The sequence below is a fragment of the Telopea speciosissima genome, chromosome 5 (genome assembly GCF_018873765.1).
Source record: "Telopea speciosissima isolate NSW1024214 ecotype Mountain lineage chromosome 5, Tspe_v1, whole genome shotgun sequence".
NCBI classification, from domain to species: Eukaryota; Viridiplantae; Streptophyta; class Magnoliopsida; order Proteales; family Proteaceae; genus Telopea; species Telopea speciosissima.
In genome coordinates this window covers 63766016-63788377 of record NC_057920.1, presented here as the reverse complement: position 1 = coordinate 63788377, position 22362 = coordinate 63766016, and the positions used below count along the sequence as shown (strand labels likewise).

At 39.3% G+C, this 22362-nt stretch overlaps 2 protein-coding genes across 3 annotated transcripts in view; both read left to right on the top strand.

Moving 5' to 3' along the window:
* LOC122663252 (ankyrin-1-like) overlaps nucleotides 1–6226 on the top strand; it is a 30247-nt gene extending 24021 nt beyond the window's left edge. The window contains exons 6-8 of the mRNA XM_043858940.1: nucleotides 4474–4480; nucleotides 4628–5203; nucleotides 5495–6226. Coding sequence (XP_043714875.1) covers nucleotides 4474–4480; nucleotides 4628–5203; nucleotides 5495–6226 — 1315 coding nt within the window. The remainder of the gene's footprint in view (nucleotides 1–4473; nucleotides 4481–4627; nucleotides 5204–5494) is intronic.
* An 11086-nt stretch (nucleotides 6227–17312) lies between these two features.
* On the top strand, nucleotides 17313–19920 carry LOC122660982 (GDP-fucose transporter 1-like). 2 transcript variants are annotated; one of them, XR_006332813.1, is made up of 2 exons: nucleotides 17313–18596; nucleotides 19783–19920. XR_006332813.1 is itself a non-coding variant. In XM_043856257.1 (1 exon), the coding sequence occupies exon 1, from the start codon at nucleotides 17457–17459 to the stop codon at nucleotides 18516–18518; it is 1062 nt and encodes a 353-aa protein (XP_043712192.1). In that variant the 5' UTR covers nucleotides 17313–17456; the 3' UTR covers nucleotides 18519–18722. The 2 variants fall into 2 exon arrangements, 1 of the variants encoding a protein (XP_043712192.1); XM_043856257.1 differs by lacking the exon at nucleotides 19783–19920 and having other exon boundaries at nucleotides 17313–18722.
* The last annotated feature ends 2442 nt before the right edge of the window (nucleotides 19921–22362 follow it).

Sequence of the window (22362 nt, the reverse complement as noted above, 5' to 3'; positions counted from 1 at the left end):
TCGCTTCACCTTTTGTTCCATCGATTTGCGCCTCATTTCATCTTCTAGGCTAGACAGAGGACGTTGGTGAACCTGAAATAATTATATCACCAAAGGTCAAGACAGGCGCCTCATCTGTTCTGTGTGCAAACTAAGTTGGGGAACAGGTAACTTAATAATCTGAGCTCTCCGCAAGTTCATCTAGGGTCTCTCAATCCGGATCTTCTCCTAGACCCAGGAGAGTAATTATCCCCCTGTTACGATATTAAGGTGATGTGTGGCAAAGGAGAGACCTCTTCTCCTTTCCTTTTTTTTCTCAACCTTCGTCAACTTCATTTATTAACTTTTTTACTCTCCTAATGGGTCCCGCGTATCATTTATTCATTTTTTTTTTTTTGGTTAGAATATCATTTGAATTTAGAGAAAAAAAAAAAAACGAAAAAGAATGTATAAGTTGGGTCAATGATACACCAGAAAAGCAAACAAACAAACAAGCAAAGGGGGTCTACCCTCCACGACTGATCGAGGCCATCACCAAAAGGGAGGAATTAACATCCCACAAACTACAAACTAAAGAAAACGAAATCTTGGTCTATGTTGTGCATCAACCCACAACTCTTCTTCAATGAGAGGGGAAAACCTTGGAGAGAGGGTAAATGCTCCACTTTGATCCGCCTGTTTTGCTAAAAAATCTATTATGGGGTTTGCTTCCCTGTTGCAATGACTAATCTTATTCATTCCTTTATCTTCTTCTCCGCAAAAACTTCACAAGTCTGCAACCGCTCGATCTGCTCCGCCCAGCCTCTGCCACCGCCCAAGTACCACTACCGGCATATGCTCTTTCTTCCCCACCCTCTGGTCTTCCCATCATCCCAATCCCTTTACCCCCATCGACCACCACCGAACATCCCTCTCCTCCCTCTGCCAACCAACATCCGAGTCGCGCCCACCCCCTCTCCATCCTGTCACTGCCACCGCCTGAACCACCTTCTTCCAAACAAAAGTGTTTTTTTTTTTTTTAACAACTTTTGTTAATGAGAAGATGAGGAGATCCTTATTTTATTCTACTAAATAGCAATCAATTTTTAATCTATTTTGTTTGGCTGGAGATGATGACTTCTACTTCCCCACCATCTATGCTTACTTGATGGGCTCTAAAAGACCTCATAGAAGTATGAGGAAAAAGGTCTGGGTGATTTCAGATATTCTTCTCAATATACGGAACGTTCACAGGGATTCAAAAGGGAGGTTGAGGTGGGGGTAGGATGAAGGGTTGCGGCGGGTTCGCTGCGGATGAGAGCTAAAGGTGGTTGTGATGGGGAGGCTGCCCAGGAAATGGCCGAGTCTGCGATGGAGAGGTAAGGAACGGGCAGCGATGGGTGTCAACTGAAGTCCGGAAGGCTTGGGGTGGAACAACCTTCCTGAATGGGAAAAAATTTTTGAAAAAATGGTGGGTGGCGGCGGTAAACAGGTGGTGTCACAATCACGTCGCTGGCTCTTTGCAAAGAAGAAGAAGAAGAGGAGGAGAAGGGCGGTATTAAAAAAATTAAAAAATGAAAGAGCAATTAATAAGGGAATTAACAAGGGGTAAGAAAAGTTCAGGATGAAAGGAGTTGAATATTGATATACGTAAAGATATACTTATATACGTGTCGATACAACTATGAGGTCCTCTGACATTATATAACCAAGTGGGCCATCATCATCAATGCAGTCATATTATTGCAACTCAAGAAGACCGACTTAGCTCTGCCGACTGTTACAGCTCACCATCCACTCAATCGGATCGTAAGGCAAATCGATCCAAACTATATAAGGAACAGTATCTGACAGAGGCAGGTAGAGACTTTATGACCCTAACCTTATTTAACTAAATATTGATTGTTGTTCGGTTCTAACTTATCCATCAGACTTACCACTGGTTAATCTCGGGGTTACCTGACCATTTTCCATCTTCCTTACAGATCGTCCATTTTAGCCTGGTCAGAATAAAGCAGCAATAGATTGACGCCGTCTATAGGAAACATCGCGTGTACCATCGATCTTACCTACAAACACCAAAGATGGCAAACACCAGGGCTTCCCAACTCTCCACATCTAAACAACCTCAAGTTTCAAAAGGCAAAACCCTGGCAGAAGAACAAAACACCATAGCCAACAGCATGACCCATGTTTCCCCCATCTTGTGCACTCCAAATCCGGGAGTTCTTCAGCGCACAAGTCATGGGACTAAAAGCCAAGAACAACAGTCTCCAAATAAAAACCTAGATCAATCTTAGGTGGTGGAGGATGGTAACCCCTCCCTAGGGTCTTCATTACACCTTTACGGTACAAGGATGAAAATGCCCTTGGGGTCTCTTCTGACCCCCCTCGAGCCCCGTAGTGAAGGAAAGTTTCTTCGAATTGGGTGAAAGGAAACTCGGTCCATTTCTGATACGATGCTTGTTCACTCGTGTATTTATACGGATTGCCTAATTCCCCCCCCCCCACCATCTGATATGATTGGGTGAGCTTTATTCAATCACCATCCTTGTGTAAAAGCACCAATAAAAATGATCAAAAAATATTCTTTAAAATCGTGTGTCCAAACAGATTTTTTTGTTACAAGGTTTTAGTTCATGATATCGAAACTGGTATTAGCCGTTAAGAAAACAATAACAAAACCAAAATGTATTGGTATAAATCGATCGTATTAGACGGTTTTGCCTACTGTTAGAGAAGGAAGAATTCCTTCGCAAAAGGTGAAGGGAAATTCGATCCTTCACGGGTAAAAACAGGAAGTAGAATTGGGTCCTTTCCTTCATCAGTAGAGGAAAGAAGATTTCCTTGACCACGAGTGAAGGGAAACTCGATCCTTTCCTTCACCGGTAGAAAAGGAAGCATTCCTTCCTTCACCATGAGTGAAGTGATGTCATGCTATAGAATTAAATTCTATAAAACCCAGTATTGCAGGTACGGCAGGAAAGCGATGTTTTGTTTTATGTATTTGTAGTGGAAAGAAGACCATTTTATTTTAGATAGATCAGGGAAGTAGGAGGAGGGAGCAGTGCTGGGAGTAGAGGTAAGTCCTTTACACATGCCTCTTCTTCTTCTTCTTCTTCTTCTTCTTCTTCTTCTTCTTCTTCTTCAATTCGCTTATAGTTTTATAAGAAAATCATGATAAGCTTCTCAAGATGGTCTCACCATTTTGAGCAACAAAAACACAACTGTTTTTGGCAAACTTAATTGTTGAATTACTTTGTACAACTTATGTATAGTCATCTGTCAAATTTTATAATTCAATTGAAAGCGATGTTTTGTTTTATGTATTTGTAGTGGAAAGAAGACCATTTTATTTTAGATAGATCAGGAAGTAGGAGGAGGGAGCAGTGCTGGGAGTAGAGGTAAGTCCTTTACACATGCCTCTTCTTCTTCTTCTTCTTCTTCTTCTTCTTCTTCTTCTTCTTCTTCTTCAATTCGCTTATAGTTTTATAAGAAAATCATGATAAGCTTCTCAAGATGGTCTCACCATTTTGAGCAACAAAAACACAACTGTTTTTGGCAAACTTAATTGTTGAATTACTTTGTACAACTTATGTATAGTCATCTGTCAAATTTTATAATTCAATTAAGGTTGTGTTTGGTATGCTGCATTAATTCGGTTGACTTCGCATTCTCGGATGATAAAAATAGCTAGTTGTTTTTATTGTCCAAAATTGCAAAATCGATGTAGAATGCTTTCCAAATATGCATACCAAACACAACTTAAATATCCATCCATGTATCTCGTCCTTGCATCCTTGTTTTTTTTTTTTCGATCGTCGTGTATGTCCATAAACCCTCTCATTCATGGTCTCCATATTTTTAAAGATTTATTTTCCCACTTGATAAATCTGTTTGGTAAATAAACTTGAACCATAAGCAAGGACCTTGAAGTCTACTTAACCACAAAATTTGGTTCCATCCAATCTACCATGTGGCAGATGTTTAGATTGTCCTAAATAACTTTGCTCTTATTTCATTTTTTTTACTCTTTTGGTTCTTCCATTCTAGGTGGTTTTCTCTCTCTATATATAGTGTTAGTTTGACTTGACAATCATATCGTCAACATAGATTTCCACTTTCTTAAGTATAACCTTGGTACCAGTTATTCCAAAAGATGCAATCAATACAGAGAGAACTAGGGAAGTAAACGGATCAGATTCAGCTCGAATAGTGCTATATCTGCATCCGCATCCGATTAGCTTTCGGACGGATTCGGATAGTGCTAAACGGACACAGACACGGATACAGAAACGGATTTCGGCTATTCATTTACATCCCTAGAGAGAGCCATGCTCATACCAAGTCAATTTCACGAGCTTTTGTAAATGCACCACTCAAATACACACACAATATATATATATATATATATATATATATATATATATATATATATATATATATATATATATATATATATATATTAATTTTTGTATATTCATTTCATATTCCTTTTTGTTGATGTTGTGCTAGTTTTCATGTATAATATTAATTATTCCATGCATCTTGGGAAAACATAGGTGGTTGGAGATCCATCAAGCTAGGGTTTTTCATCATCTACATATATAAAGGAAAGGAGATAAAGGGGGTACCTGTTTAATTATTGGATCATTATCTAATGGATCAGGAATTGGTTGAAGTGGCTCGGAATGGAGATATAGATGCTCTGTATGCATTACTTGGCAAACGTCCAACTATCCTTGATGAAATTGATCGTATTGAATTCAATAATACTCCATTACATTGGGCTGTATTAGGTGATCAAATCTCTTTTGTGGTAGAAATTGCAAATCTGAAGCCTTCATTCACCAGGAAGCTAAACCAAGATGGATATAGTCCTCTGCACTTGGCTTCAATGAATGGGAATGTAGAGATTGTGAAGGAACTCATAGTTGTTGACCAAAATCTTCGTAAACTCAAGGGTAGAGAAGGAAGAATTCCTCTTCATTGCGCGATTATCAATGGACACATCAATGTTTCTAAAATATTGCTCTTATGGAACCTCAAAAGTATCGAGGATCTAACTCAAAAGAAAGAGACTGCATTTCATCTGGCCTTGAAATATGATCAAGTTGAAGTCTTTAAGGCATTGGTGAATTGGATTTACGGAATAGGTTGTCTCATCTACCATCACCTTCTAAGCTGCCAAGATCAGGATGGCAACACTGTCTTTCATCTTGCAATTATAAGAGGACATCATAAGGTAATTAATTATATATTTTGAACATTAATAATTTCGCATTTAATTCTTATTAATTAGACGATAAAAATTGAAAAGGGTATTTATGTAATATCTCTTCATATGTTCTAATATAATCCTACTTGTATTAATACTCAGGCTTTGAGGGATAATCTAGTAATTAACCCATCTGACCTAAACCCTTGTTTTCCTATAAATAACAACTATTTTTATCATCTGAATTGAGAATGTTGCGAAATTAACTTCATAATGATCTTCTTCTATCTCTACATATCCTTCAATTGCAACGCACAGGTGGTTGAAATGCTATTGGTAAAGCAGAGGAACATTTTTATTAGAAATGTTGTGCAGGTGAATATAAAGAACAATCACGAGTTGACAGCCTTGGATCTCTTACGATTATCAGAATTCCCAGCAAATAGGGGAGGAATTAGGGATGAGCAGCAGGAGAAAAGATCATCAGTAGAAAGGATCCTTGGTGAAGCCCAAGACAATGAGCGTAAACTAAGGATTGGTTCAGGGATATTCCGGTTTGTGAATAATATTGCGGCACTATTGGTTAGATACTTCGTTTTGGATTCAAGACATCCAATTGAAGCAAGAAATGATCTACTTGTAGTAGCTGTTTTGGTTGTAACAGCGACTTACCAGACAGTAATTACACCTCCCGGTGGTTTATGGCAGGATGATACGACAGACGACCAAGATCATCTTACACCAACACACCATGCTGGAGATGCGATTCTCGCAACTAATTCTCCGTTTGTGTTCTTCATAATTATATTATCAAACTATATTGGTTTCGTTTTATCTTGCGTACTACTTTCTCGACTCGCACCAGGATACCCTTACCGTTTGCCACTTCTAATAGCACTACTGTTTATGTGGTTTACTTGTACAATGTCGACTTCAAACATTCTTTGGGGTTTGATGCCATTATTGGCATGTCTTCCATTTCTCGTGATTATACTGACCATTGTGGTTATGATTTTGATTCGTAAGTATGGCGTCCCCGGGAGTTTTTAGCGACGGATTTTCCTCTTTGGCTGCAGCAACGCCGGGCCTGGAAGTGAAATAAATGCAGGGAATTACTGGTGTATAACTTTGTACTGGTGATCATATGTAAAAATAAAAATGGGTTTATGTGAGTGTGGTGTGTTGTGTATAGCCATTCCGTTGTCGTAAAAGTTGGTTAACTTTTTGGGTGTTTATGTATGGTTTGTGTGTATATCAATATTAAAAAAATAATAATAATGGGTTTAATCCCAAATTCAAATTTTACTCTCTCTCTCTAATATCCATGCATCTAAATTTTTTTTTGAGTAATTTACACATACCATCCCTGAGATTTGATAAAATGATATTTTCACCTCTTAGTTTTGGAAAATTCTGCGTACCCCTCTGAGGTTTGCAAACGGTAACAAATAAGCTCTTTCCGTCAGTTCATGACTAACACTGTTAAAAATTAGACTTGAACTGACGAAAATGCCCTTCTAAAAAGAATCCAAAAAAAAAAAAAAAACCAACAAGATTGTTGAAGAATGCAACAACTGTAACTTGTGAAAAGGTTGTGCTGCAAAATAAAATCATATAATCCATAAATAAAATAAGATGTGAAAAAGCAATTTCCGAAACCTGGAATCTTAGGAAATAATGGAATCCATAAGGCCTAATCTTAGATACTTATATTGAAGAATGCCAAATTCAATCATGGAAAGCGAGAATTGCAGTACAGAGATCCAGAGTTTAGGTTGAAATTTTGAACGTTTCGGTGAATGGAATGTAGTTACCTAATCCTCAAAAGGTAAAGAATCTCCTCTACTGAAGGGATTCTACTAAAAAACTGTATCTTCCTGGAGGAATCGTCATCGAAGTGAACAACATTGTTTGTCTTCTTGGAGATTGTTCGCAGCGAAGCCTCATCAATGAAGGGATTCTACTAAAAAACTGTATCTTCTTGGAGGAATCGTCATCGAAGTGAACAACATTGTTTGTCTTCTTGGAGATTGTTCGCAGCGAAGCCGCATCAATGCCGCCGATTGAATCCCTAAGGAAAACTTTCATGTACAAGGCTGCAAGCACCGCCACTGTCGCTGAAACCTGGAAGACATTTTGAAATTTCAGTGAGGAATGCCCCCAAAAGATCTTCTATCACGAGAGTAATGGAGATTCAAGCAAAGAAGCGATCGAGGAGCAAAAATATAGATGGTTCTTCTCCAAATACTCCCAAAAAAAAAAAAAAAAACAGAAAACTGAGAAGAAAAAGAGAGACTTGAAATGTCAAAGCAGTGGAGAGAAAGCGAGCAGTTAGAGTTCCGCGGATGAATGCTATAGACACGATACCCGACAGAATCCCTAAACGGTTGAAAAGTGTTTTGAAACCCAATTGCCTAGGGTTTTTCAGTTTAAAACTCACTCTTTTTATTTCTCTTAATCATAATTACAGAAACAAAAGAAAAACTCTTATGATTTTGAAACCTGCAACTCATCCTCCCCAATTCGATTGGGAAGATGAGTTGTAAGTTGTTGTTTTTTTTTTTTTTTTTCCCTTTGTAAGGGTAATTTTGTCCATTCACCTCTTTTTTTTTTGGGTTCTTCTTAGAAGGGCAATTTCGTCAATTCAAGTCTAATTTTTAACAGTGTTAGTCATGAACTGACAAAATGGGCTTATTTGTTACCGTTTACAAACCTCAGGAGGGTACGCAGAATTTTCCAAAATTAGGGGGTGAAAATATCCTTTCATCAAACCTCAGGGGTGGTATGTGTAAATTACCCTTTTTTTTTTGGTAAACCCATGCATTTAATTTTTTTTTGATAAGGAGCCATGCATCTAATTATACCCTAACCTTTTGGTATTTCTTAAATTTTAGGGAAATTTAAGTTTATCACTCTTGTGGTTTTAAACTATTACATCTATCAATCCTGAAATTTTATCTATTTCAAAAACCTCCCTTGTATTTTGAAATATTCTTACAACTTTACCCCTACATTTAGATTAGAACAGTTAAGTGATGATGTCCTTTTAGTATTTCTTAAATTTTAGGAAAATTTACGTTTACCACCCTTGTGGTTTTAAACTATTATGTTTATCACCTCTGAAATTTCATCTATTTCAAAAACCTCCCCTATATTTTGGAATATTCTTACAATTGTTTAGATTGGAACAGTTAAATGATGATGTCATCACCCAAATTTAATCTAAATACCCATAATACCCTTAATAGCACTTCATTCCATATTTAAAATTGTACTACCTCGTCCCCACACAACCTTTCCTGCAAAATTCAAAATAAACAAAACAAAGAGGGAAACCATTAACCCTATAGAAGCAATGTCGGAAAAGGGATTTCAGCTTAATCGATTTCTTGTGGGTTTTCTTTCCTTGATTGTCGACACTTGATGAACCAAATTACTATCGACCAGTGAGAGGATGACATGTGGAAAACATCAAATTTGAGGCCGACCCGAGCTGATCATCCATTCAACTCATTATACCTGTCAAATGTTGGGCTAACCCGATCTGATCTAAGCCGACCATCAAATTATCCATCCAGGTCATCATACCAGTCAGATGCTGGGCCGACCCGATCTGACCTAAGCCGACCCTTAGATCATCCATCTAGCTCATTACAACTATCAAATTCTAGGCCGACCCGATGCCAGATTGACCCGAGCCGACAATCAAGCTAAGGACAGAATCACTTCACCCACATCATGCATCTTGCATGACCCAAGGTCATGCCTTTCGTATGACTCTTTGTGACAGGTGTCCGCACCAGAAGACCTCCACCTATACAAATTGGAGACCAGAACAACGGTCTAGCACCGATGAAAGGCTTACACTGATCTATCATCCAAACTCTATAAATAGCAACTCCAAGCCCAGGTAAAGGGGGAGGAGACTTGACTTCTCTTTTTTTCTACTTGAGATTATCTGTTGCAAGAGGTCTGACTTAAGCATCGAAGCTATTCCGTCGGCTCAGGCCGGCACTCCTTAGCCTTTTATGTTCTTCTGTGCAGGTCAACTCGGCCACAGGAGAGTTCGGGTCAAATTTTGCTGCAACAGATTGGCACCGTCTGTGGGAAACCGCATCAGAAAAGCTATGGAGACGATCCATCATGTCAGTAGTATAGCAATCAGAAACTTCTAGAAGAACTGACCCGACCTATGGGTCGACAAGGAAAACCTCATCTGTGAGGTGTAAAAACCGGACCTACGGGTCGGCAAGGAAGACCTCATCTGTGAGGTGTGAAGACCCGACCTACAGGTCGACAAGGAAGACCTCATCTGTAGAGCTGCAACAGGGTCGGGTTGGGCCGGGCTTTATAGAACCCTAGCCCAACCCTAAGTCCCCTTAGCTGGGCCCAGGCCCAACCCGACCCTGACTCAAGGCCAGAAAAATCCAACCCTGACCCGCCCTCAGGGTCGGGCCGGGCCGACCCTGATTGGCCCTAATCATGGGGAGGGGAAAAGAAATGCATGGGTTGGAATGGACTGGGAAGAACTTATTAATTTTACATAAAATAACAATATAATAAATTATATATAACACTTATTGTCTTCATATATAATATATTATATAAAAAAATGTGGGTGAAATTTAAAGTCTATAATGTATAAATTATATCAATATATATTTTATAGTATAACTTAAATCAGGGTCGGGCTGGGCTGGGCCAAGCTTAGCTCAAGACCTCAACCCTAACCCAACCCGACCCTAACTCAGGGCCAGAAATTTTCAGCCCTGACCCGCCCTAAGGGCCAAATATTTCAGCCCAGACCCTGTTCGGGCTCAGGGCGGGTTCGGGCCGACAGGGCTAAACTTGCACCCCTATCTATGAGGTGTAAAGAACCGACCTACGGGTCGGCAAGGAAGACCTCATCTGTGAGGTGTGAAGAACCGACCTACGGGTCGGCAAGGAAAACCTCATCTATGAGGTGTGAAGAACCGACCTACGGGTCAGCAAGGAAGACCTCATCTGTGAGGTGTAAAAAATCGACCTACAGGTCGACAAGGAAGGAAAATCTCATTTGTGAGGTGTGAAGAATCGATCTACAGATTGGCATAAAAAGACCTCATCCGAGAGGAGACGAGCTGACCTCTGGGTTGGCAATAGACAAGGCTACCCTCAGAGTTGATAAAGTCCTCATCCGTGAGCAAATGAGCCGACCTCCGGGTTGGTAAAGACCTCATCCGTGAGGAGACAAGCCGACCTCCGAGTTGGCAACAAATGAGCCGACCTCCAGGTTGGTAAAGACCTCATCCGTGAGGAGACGAGCCAACCTCCGAGTTGGCAACAAACGAAGCCGACCTCCGGGTTGGTAAAGACCTCATCCGTGAGGAAATGAGCCGACCTCCGGGTTGGCAGGAGACGAGCCGACCTTCGGGTTGGCAACAGACGAGTCGACCTCCGGATTGGTAAAGAGCTCATCCTTGAGAAGACGAGCCAACCTCCAGGTTGGCAACAAACGAAGCCGACCTCCGGGTTGGTAAAGACCTCATCCGTGAGGAGACGAGCTGACCTCCGGATTGGCAAGAGACAAGCCGACCTCTGAGTTGGTAAAGACCTCATCCGTGAGGAGATGAGCCGACCTCTGGGTTGGCAACAGACGAGCCGACCTCTGGGTTGGCAATAGACGAGGCTGTCCTCAGAGTTGATAAAGTCCTCATCCGTGAGCAAATGAGCCGACCTCCGGGTTGGTAAAGACCTCATCCGTGAGGAGACAAGCCGACCTCCGGGTTGGTGAAGACCTCATCCGTGATGAGACAAGCCAACCTCCGGGTTGGCAACAAACGAAGCCGACCTTCGGGTTGGTAAAGACCTCATCCGTGAGGAGACGAGCCAACCTCCGGGTTGGCAACAAGCGAAGCCGACCTCTGGGTTGGTAAAGACCTCATCCATGAGGAGACGAACCGACCTCCGAGTTGGCAAGAGACGAGCCGACCTCTGGGTTGGTAAAGACCTCATCCGTGAGGAGACGAGCCGACTTCCGGGTTGGTAAGAGACAAGGCCGACCTCCGATTTGGTAATGTCCTCATCCATGAGGCATGAAGAATCGATCTCTGGAGACAAGAAGGAAGCATTAAGTCTGAGCTCAAAGCGTCACACCCTTTCCCGAGGAAATACAGATGAACGAATTCAATGCGATTGTCGGCCATGTTAGAGAACCGAGCAACATGTTGACCTGTGGCGTGAAGTAAACCTTCTTGAACTTATGACTACTCACTTAGGGCGACCTCACCCTGAATTACTGGAGAGCTTATGATGAACCAAATTACTATCGACCAGTGAGAGGATGACATGTGAAAAACATCAAATTTGAGGCCGACCCGAGCTGATCATCCATCCAACTCATTATACCTGTCAAATGTTGGGCTAACCCAATCTGATCTAAGCCGACCATCAAATTATCCATCCAGGTCATCATACCAGTCAGATGCCGGGCCGACCCTTAGATCATCCATCTAGCTCATTACAACTATCAAATTCTAGGCCGACCCGATGCCAGACCGACTCGAGCCGACAATCAAGCTAAAGACAGAATCACTTCACCCACATCATGCATCTTGCATGGACCCAAGGTCATGCCTTTCGTATGACTCTTTGAGGTAGGTGTCCGCACCAGAAGACCTCCACCTATACAAATTGGAGACCAGAACAACGGTCTAGCACCGATGAAAGGCCTACATCGATCTATCATCCAAACTCTATAAATAGCAACTCCAAGCCCAGGTAAAGGGGGAGGAGACTTGACTTCTCATTTTCTCTACTTGAGATTATCTGTTGCAAGAGGTCTGACTTAGGCATCAGAGCTATTCCGCCGGCTCAGGCTGGTATTCCTTAGCCTCTTATGTTCTTCTGCACAGGTCAGCTCGGCCACAGGAGAGTTTGGGTCAAATTTTGCCGCAACAACATCACCATGGCCCCCACCCCCTTTCCTGCAAAATTTGAAATAAACAAAACAAAGAGGGAAACCATTAACCCTATAGAAGCAATGCCGAAAAGGGGATTTCAGCTTAATCGATTTCTTGTGGGTTTTCTTTCCCTGGTTGTCGACACTGAAATCACCATGAAAAGCTGTATTATTTATGTGATTGAAAAACAGAGCAATTCGGGTTCTTTGGGAGGAGGAAGCACAGGAACAAGAAATGTGTTCACACCATTCGGAGGGGGTCCACGCCTCTACCCAGGTTATGAACTCGCCAGAGTTGGAATCTCAATATTCCTTCACCACCTAATCAATGGCTTCACATGGGTTCCAATTGAAGAGGACAAGTTGGTGTTTTTTCCCACCACCAGGACTCTCAAGCATTATCCCATTAAGGTCCAACGCAAACATAGATTGGCTTGATTCGGACATTCCCATTTAAGAAAACAGAGCATCAAAGTGAGAGAAGAGAAAAGAAAATAAAGATAGCAGAAAAAGGAAGAAGAAGAATATGACAATAAGAGAAAGATTGCAAAGAAATGTTAATAATCAGTAATAAAAGTTTACTTTTTTAGATGTTTTTCTGTATATATTTGATGGGCTATCATCAATCATCCCCTGTTCTCAAATTTTAAAATGGCCATTGTGCCCTGCATAGGCTATCCAAGAATCAGGCTATAAAGAGCGCTTGTGATCTACAGAAGAAGAGATAAGAAACTCCAAGAGAAGAAAATTAAGTGGTGAAGCCATCATATGTTAGGCTGAGCAAGTCCATGTGGCGTCTGTGGAAGGAGGTGTGGACTCTGCTATTTCTTTTCCCATTTTTTAGTTTAAGTCTCTATCTCTATCATTATCTCTCTCTCGATCGACCTTTCGGTGCAGATTTATGGAAATTCAAGTTTTTTTGCAACCCAACAAACATCATCACCTCACTGCCGTCGCCAAATCCACCCTAAACTCACCGTTTCGTACAATTAAACCGTCTTCACCGCCGCTGCCCAAAGAGAAGCACTTCTGAGACAAGCAAGGGGGTGGAGGTGCTGGGGCTAGGGACATGGATAAGTTGCGGTGTTGGCGAGTCACAGAGGGCGGAGATGGGAGGCGGGACCAGCATCAGGGGTGGGGGCGGAGTTGCAGGAAAGGGGTTGAAAGAGAAAGAGGAAGAAAACAAAAGAAGATGAAAGGAAGGGCAAAATTGTCATTTCATTCAAAACTAACAATACTTAGGGGTACGAAAGTAATTTTTAAATTCCAAAGATGGTAGATGTGATTATTTAAAACCACAAGGATGATATACGTAAATTTCCCTAAATTTTAATATTTTAGTTTGCCAAATGACTACCTCTTTTTGAATTGAAACGTGACATATAGGGTAGGGAGTAGGGACCTTTGCGTTTGCTTATCAACCAAACTTTATCCCATCCAACTTATATTTATGGCGACATGCACAGAGAGAGACTCAATTCGTACCTGCAATATATTTACTCTTAAAACTCTACCCAAACGTCTTTTTCTTTCCACCTCTCTTTCTCCCATGTTAATTTTAAACACTAAGGTATTCTTGATCGAATTTGTATCCTCTCAATTACACTGCCTATACTTGACCTCAAGTACATCTAATAGAGGGAGGTGGACCCCATGTGGACTCCACCTTGGGCAGTGTGTTCGGGCAGGGGGTAGATAGTCATTTCTGCATCTTCTGTTAGATATACTTGAGGTCAAGTACGGGCAGTGTAATTGAGAGGATAAAAATCCTAATTGATCCCGCCGCTCCCCTCCCTTCCCACAATTCTCCTCTGGCAGCCCACCTCCACCCATTCCCCTTTACATCTCCCTCTCATCTATTTCAAAAACTTATTCCGCTCACGAATACTTTCTGAGATTTGTATCCAAACTTCCTATTTGAAACTACAATAGACCTAATTTACAAGTCTGAAACCATAGAAGAAAAATTCGATCGAAACTTATCGAAACCACTGAATTAACTCGATTTCATAGGTTTCCGAGACGAGTTGAAAAAGGATTTTATAAAATCCCTACATTCGACCAGGTTTCGATGGTTTCAACCATATTTCAATGGTTTCGACACATATGCCCATCGAACCTAGGGGAAACTTGGTTCGAAACTAGGATAGATAAGTATTTATGATAGAAACTGTCAGAAATCAGGACAGACACTTAGTTATGTCTAATATCATTCAAATTGTAAAAGGAAAAAAAGTCAAGAGTTCAAGAACAAAAACTAGATTTTCAACGGTAGGTGCAATTATCAACTTTCTAATGCTGGGGTTTTTCTCAAATCTAAAAATTTCGTAAATCTTAATATGATAAAATATTGCTAAAAACCAAAAGTGTGATAAAATATTCATTTGTTTTGATGTCCAAAAAAATATTTTCATTCAGAGCGATTTTGATAGCATTCGCGTACACCAAATTAAGTTTGACTGGTACATAACTCCTTCAATATAAATGAGATTTAAGCAATCTTGGATAACTATCAAAACAAATCTTTCTAACAAATCTAAGATTGTTTAAATCTCATTTATATTGAAGGAGCTATATATAGTATTCGATACCATGTCAAAAAACAATATACAGTATCAAACTTTGATCAAAATCACAAGTAATATTTTTAGTGTTCGTTATGTAAAACTAATGCTTGGATTGGGTTTAAAATGTCAAAAATAGACAGCACAACAAGAATCAAGGCAAAACAACATCTTCTGGACCTCGAAACCAAGGTTCAAGTTAACCTGAAAAAAATCGCAGGTTTTGATCAAGACTATATTTTAGTTTTATAATCAAGAAAAAAAATTAGGATAAGACATGGTAAGCCAAAAGAGCTATAAAAGTTCCCCATCCTTATTTTTCTTCAGCTTTGTGTTCTATTTGTGTCTCATTGTCACCTCTACCCAAAAAAGGAAAAAAAACAAAAAACATCATGAATCCTAGTTCTTTCATAAAAACAAAAAATACTAACTTAATAATATGCGAGCCTCACACTAGAATCACATTCCTAAAAAAATAAAAAATATGAACTGCTCGCAAGATTGGGAAATGCTCTTGAACTAGTCTTAAAAAAAAAGGCGTATCAAGTGCACGAGGCTCCTGCCAGGTTCTTGAACTAGTCTCTGTGGCCAAAAAATTTCTGCAGCCTGGTTAGTTGGAATTTTCCCTGTTGCCTATAATCACATGCACAAATCGGTTTGGATTAAAAAGGGTATTTTGAAGAAATGGATTTTCTCTTGCGGTGGCAAGAGTTGGAGGGTCTAACCCCACTAAATGACAACAAAAACAGGGGTGGGCTGGTCATTTCACAGGTGGGCCCTGGGTCCCACCTGTGAAATGACCAACCTCTTATGATTAAGAGCATCTGATTTTTAAAAGGGGCAATTACTATCACTACCCTACACTTAGCCTATATTTATTAAAACTACCCTACCTTAAACTCTGATACTACCCTGCTTTTAAACTGTTACATCTCCTTCTACCCTCATGTTTTTAAATACCCAGAGTGCCCTTCCTTTTCACCTAGTAATCTGCTAATCTATTTAACCTACCATTCATCTTCTACTTTTTATTAATTTTGTCATTAAAATAATAAAAAAATGAAAGCACCCACCCGCTCCCTCTCTCTCCTATTTTTTTTATTCTATTTTAATATTTAATTAATTTTTTATTCAACATTTCATCCTCATCGTTCTTCTTCAAATAGATAATGGTTCTAAATATCGGTATCGTATCGCCTGTATCGGAAGGTACGTACCGATTTTGCTAGTCACCGATATCGATACCGTATTGGTGGCACGGTACAGACAAGGGGTAAAATTATCAGAAAATTTATTTTTTTAAGGAGATTCAGGGGTAATTTTGCCCGATACAGCTGATCCAGGTCGATACCATATCGGTATCGTATCGATTTACAAGTTATTGATACCATTCCCATACCGTGCATTAAAACCATGAAATAGATCAACTCTCTTCAAAACACCCCACTTCTTCTCTCTCTTTCTCTTTTTATTCAATTTACTTTTAACTATTTTTGAAGAGTCGGTCTGTTCCATGGTTTTAGTGCATGGTATTGGTAACTTGCAAAATAGATATGATACGAATACGGTATTGGCTTGGATCGGTTGTATCGGGCAAAATTACCCTTGAATCTCCTTAAAAAATGAATTTTCTGATAATTTTACCCCTTGTCCGTAACATGCTACCTATACGATATCGACACGGTATTCGTATCGGTGACTAGCAAAATCGGTACGTATCAACGGGCGATATGGTACCGATACTTAGAACCATGATCTGTCTGAAGAAAAACGATGAGGATGAAATGTTGAACAAAAAATTAATTAAATAGAAAAATTGAAGAAAAAAAATGAATAGAATAAAAAACGGGAGAGAGAAGAAGTGGGTAGGTGCTTTCATTTTTTACTATTTTAATGACAAAATTAATAAAAAGTAGAAGATGAACGGTACGTTAAATTGATTATCAGGTTACTAGGTGACAAGAAAGGGTAATCTGGATATGTAAAAATATGAGGGTAGAAGGAGATGTAAAAGTTTAAAAGCAGGGTAGTAATAGAAAAGAAGTTTAAGATAGGATAGTTTTAATAAATATAGGCTAAGTGTAGGATAGATAGTAATTGTTACTTTTTTTAAAGATAAAATTTCCGACCCCACACGCCTGTTTTTTTTTTTTTCATTATTTTAAAGTAATGAAGATTGGAGACGGTAGAGGATCCGTTCGCATGTGATCTCCATGTGGAACTGTCAACAACGCGTTATCTGCCATACCAGATATATATCTGTTGTGCTTGTAACGTGTTGTTGAGTGTTAACACCAGGAGCGTGTCTAGGTGTTCCCAACCGTCCAATGCGCCAAGGAGAAGATCCTGATCCTAATTGAACGGTTTAACCAGTAATCTCAAATAAGTGGTGTCCCACTCCCAAATGCCAATAGAACGTGCGTAAAAAGTGGGACCCGAAAAAAGCACGACCCAAAAAACACGGGTTTGTGTTGAAGGTAGCCGCGCCTACCAGCGCACAACTGCACAAGGGCCAAGGCAGTTCTCCAATTTCTTGGATTTTGTCTTTTTTAGGGTTTTCTCTGATTGTTCTAATCTGCTCTCTCGTTACGAAATTGTTCATTGGCGGGTTTTCATCTTCATAAGTTCCGCCAATCATGGCAGATTCTTTTTATTTCTTCAAAAGCATTTAACAGATTTCGTACTGTAATCACTAATCAGACTGTGATTGACAAGGTTTCCGGGTTTCTTTCTATTCTTTGGATCTGTTTTTTTTGTATATGTTGAAGCAAAATCTATGGCTTCCACTAGATTAGTTGCTCCAACTCAATCCTACGCTACTAGTAGTCTCGTTGTGGGATACGCTCTCTGTTCAAGCTTACTTGCAGTCATTAACAAATACGCCATTACCAAATTCAATTTCCCTGGCTTACTCACTGCACTACAGTACTTGACTTCAGTCTTAGGAGTTTGGGTTCTTGGGAAATTAGGGTTTCTCTACCATGATCCATTCTCAAAGGAGACGGCGAAGAAATTTCTTCCTGCTGCCATTGTTTTCTACCTCGCGATCTTCACCAACACGAATCTACTCCGTCACGCCAATGTCGATACCTTCGTAGTTTTTAGATCCCTAACACCTCTTTTGGTGGCCATTGCGGACACCACATTTAGGAAACAACCATGCCCTTCTAAGCTCACATTTGTGTCTCTGTTGATCATATTGGGTGGTGCTGTTGGGTATGTGGCCACAGATTCGGCATTCACTCTCACTGCTTATTCATGGGCATTTGTTTATTTGGTGACAATTACTACGGAGATGGTTTACATCAAACACATGGTGACAAATCTGGGATTGAATACTTGGGGTTTCGTGTTTTATAATAATTTGTTGTCTTTGATGATGGCACCGATCTTCTGGATCTTGACTGGAGAGTATATTGATGTGTTCTCTGCTGTGAGATCAAATTCTGGGAATTGGGTTGAATCAGGGGCATTTGCTGCAGTATCATTGTCCTGCGTCTTTGGATTGCTTATTAGTTTCTTCGGATTTGCAGCAAGGAAGGCAATCTCAGCTACAGCATTTACAGTAACTGGTGTAGTTAATAAGTTTCTAACAGTAGCAATCAATGCCTTGATTTGGGATAAACATGCTAGTCCCTTTGGCTTACTTTGCTTGATTTTCACTATTGTTGGGGGAGTTCTTTATCAGCAATCTGTTGCTGGAGGTGGTATCTCTTCAGTAAAGTACAGTTCTTCTGCATTTAAGCAGATGGATGGTGATGGTGATGGTGATGATGGCAATGATTCTGAAGATAAGAAAAATGGAAAAATTGTAACTGGTAAAATTTCCCCTGTATGAGCTATGTAATCGTAATCATTTCTTTTGCTGATTGGTGACAAATGCTTAACACATAGCATCAGGAGCTGTAGTCCTTAGGTATGTGTTCATTTCTTTTGGGATTTCTTGCAATGCATATTTATTTTTTTGTTGGTGCTATATTATTTGATTTTTTGCTGGTTGGTGTGAGGTGATGGTTTGATGCTTAAATTGTATTTGTTGATATATGATATCCGCCTCTTGGGAAGAAATCTTTGTATACAATCTCAGTTGAGGAATGACATTACTTCATTACTTGTGGTTTATCTTTAATGATAATCGTTTTACCCCTTTATCGTAAACAATTTAGATATCAATCAGGTTCGTGATTCCAAAATCTAATGTTTAGCCAAGACATCTATCAAGTAGTCACAAGAATAACCAAAATGCAAGGGATGGTCTAATTGGTTGGTTTTCAACCAATTTTCATGAGCATGAATCAGTTTGTTTTAAGACCGAATTTGGACAGATTTGATTTTGCTAGGACCAAACTGATAGAAATGTCCATATTCTATTTGATCAGCTGGTGTCATAAGATTACATTCAAGTAAACCTCTTCAAAGTTAACTATTTCAATTATCTGAATTGAAGTTACTATTTAAGAAAATAGGTAGAAGGCACAAGCTTTGATTTATATACCTTTTGCCTAGACCTTGAATGGGAATTTAACTTGGGCTACTAAACCTGGGGACTGATTTGCACACCCCAGGAAATGACCTGGTTTTCAATGTACGGTCCAGGCCGAGCGATCCTGAAAGCTTAGTAATAGTGAACTATATGGTTGAGATGAGGAGGCTGTAGGCATATCAGTTTCCATGGCAACGTATAAGGACTAAATCATTTAAGCTGTAGAGTTAATCATAATGTAGGTAACCCTTCAAGATAAAGGGATTAAAAGATTAGTAATAGTAAACTAGATGGTTGAAATGGGAGTCAAGTTTGATAAGTTGCTAATCAGTGGGTCAACAACATAAGCTTACATTGACTGGACCATTAAATGGAGATTATACCATTTATGGTTTTCTTTTGCTGTTACAACACATGCATGGATTCTAGACACTATATAATGCTGAACTTCTAGGTCAATTGGCTGAACTCATTTTCATAGTATATCTAACACATCTTTCTGATTTGATAGCTCTAGTTCCAAAAATTTGGTTGCATCAAGTTAACCATTCTTATCATATTCTCTAATGTTACTATATTTAAATGATAATAAACTCAATACAAGTTCTGATGCATGCAGGTAAGTAAGCCTAGAGCGAAAGATGTCTCACACCTTGACCTCCACACTTCATGAGCAATGCTGAAAATATCAGTTGAAAAGCATACAGGTGTCTGGTTGCAAGGGAAATCAAGGGCAGGGCAGTAAAATTGAATCAAAACTAAAGAGGAATTTTTGTAATCATTACCTAACATAATGTTGTAATTAATTCCAAGTCATTCAAAATCTGGTTGTTGTTTACTTTACAAGCTACAATATATTACATGTAATTCTTCTTGTGAAGTTCCATTATATAACAGTTACATTATATTTTTGTTTCATTTGGTTGCATTTGGTTGAAGAAGTTATAGCCTCTAAAGTAACCTATTTTTATTAAACTAACCGTAGAGCTCATGGTTTGAAAAACTGAATCAAAACTAATGTTGATTTCCAAAACTCAGTTGGAAATAGCCATAAATGCATTTAGATCTTCATTTTTTCAATCAATTTTCATTCTTAGTCATTAAAATAGTAGATAATCTATGAAACTAAGAAGAAACTTACCTTTCTTGCCTGTTGTTGCTAGGTATACAAGATTTTAAAATAAAAAACTCCAAAGTATCAAAGGTCTGGAAATATTGATCTTTCTAATTCAAATTTAAAGGATATTGGTCAAGTTTCAATTCAATTCGAATGTGCAATTGATGGAGGCCAATCCTATATCCCATTCTGGTTTTTAAAATCTTGATAGAGTTAATTGAAGTAATTGTACTGGTTTTTGGCAATAAGAGGTAAGATAATTACACGATCATGATTATAAGGTGTTTTTTTTTTTTTTTTTTTAAAATTGATTTCACTTCTCTTCCCCTTCCATATCTTCCAACCAGAAGAGCCTAAATCTTTCCCCATGGCTCCATCCCTAAGAGGGTTAGGAACATCGGCTGAACACAAGCGGTAGCGCATTCCTCAGCTGCAATGATAAAAACTCATATCAGGATCCTTGATCTCATCTATGGAAGAACATGAGGTTTCTCCTCATAATCCATGGCCCCTGATGCATTTTCCCTATGAATTTCTATCTCACATTGAAATTGAATTAGGTTTGATATGTGAGGGTCCACCCTGACACTATTTTATCAATCTAGGGTGATCACAAGCAGTCATGATGGTCTGATTGAAACAGATTATTTCATCTCCATTCAATTTCAATCCAACTGGATAAATAGGAAGACGCAAGATTTATCAGCCAGAGCATGTGATTGTAGCAGCGAAAGATTAGGTTGTGTTTGCTATGCGTTTTCAAAATAGATTTATTCCAACAATAAAAAGCCTAAATCCATACAATATAAAGCCTAGACCCAGAATCTATTCCGAGAATACATACAATATAAAGCCTAAATCCAACAAAATTCCAAAAGCCCAAAAGACTAAAATTAAGGGGTGCACCTTAGGGCGGGCTAACATGGACCAATTTACTCTCTCTTTTTTTCTGTCTTTGGGTTGCTCACGTAGATGGGCTGGGTTAGTATCGAGGAAAGTGTTACCATTGGTCGGGCTAGATTATCCCTGGAAAGGATTCCAATCTTGTGGTTCATACATGAGGTCCACATTACTTGCCTTAGGCTATCTCCTGATTCACTGTGAGAGGTTCAAAGTTTCAAAGTTTCAAGGTTAACCTTTCCTCATCGAATCACCGAAATTTGCCGCCAAACTCAAATTAACATTGAGAAAATCTCGCATTTTTTCATTTTGTCCTGCCCGCGCTAGTTCCGACTTCTCATCTCTCTCTGTCTCTTGCAAAATATGAATTTCTAGAGCATGCTGTGCTCACTGAAGGACCTGAAATCAGACAAGAAGGTCAGATTTCGATCATCATTTTCTTATTTTCCTGATAACCTTTTTTATTCGAAGTATGTGAAAGATTTCGATGTCATTTCTCGACATTTCTGTTTTCTATTCGTTATATTGATATGTGCTTATTGTTTGTGACACACCAAAGACCGATAAATGAGCTCCCTTCAGAATCTGAGTTTGTGGATATCTCAGGTTTTCTCTTTCGCTTCTGTCTCTGGTTCTCTGTGAAGTATTGCTAGGGCTGCTTATGGAAGGTAATTTCTAGGGTTCTCTCTCTTATTTTATTTCTAATGGATTCGTTAAATCAGTTCTGATTCATTTTCGGTATTGGTTTTCTCGAAGCATCGAAGTAGCCCTGGGAATTTTTAGGATAAAGGGGGAAGTCTCAGAAGATCATTTGGGGACTAAAAGTCCATTAAGCATTGTAAAACTGTCAAACCTGTGTTTGTCTTGGTTCTTTTTCCACTCTTCGTGGTTCCTCCTTCCATCTCATTGCGTAGGCTTTTCAAGTGTTACTTATTCCATGAGGGTAGCGCTTCCTAGCTTCATGTGTTTTGTTGCACATATTGTTTAATTGTGAAATATTGTAACTGGGTACAGAAGCAGAATGGAGTGATAAAGAAGAAAGCCGTATAAGACATCAACTCCTATCATGAAGATGACATATTTTTTTAACAAAGTTTAACCTACTCGTGAAACAAACTTAGAAGATAACAGCAGCCTCAGACAGGGGGCTGTTGGAACGATCAACAGTCATTTTTCTTTGTC

Bases quoted from the DNA above. Each gene is read 5' to 3' on its own strand.
- LOC122660982 (XM_043856257.1), top strand. From the start codon at position 17,457: ATGGCTTCCACTAGATTAGTTGCTCCAACTCAATCCTACGCTACTAGT.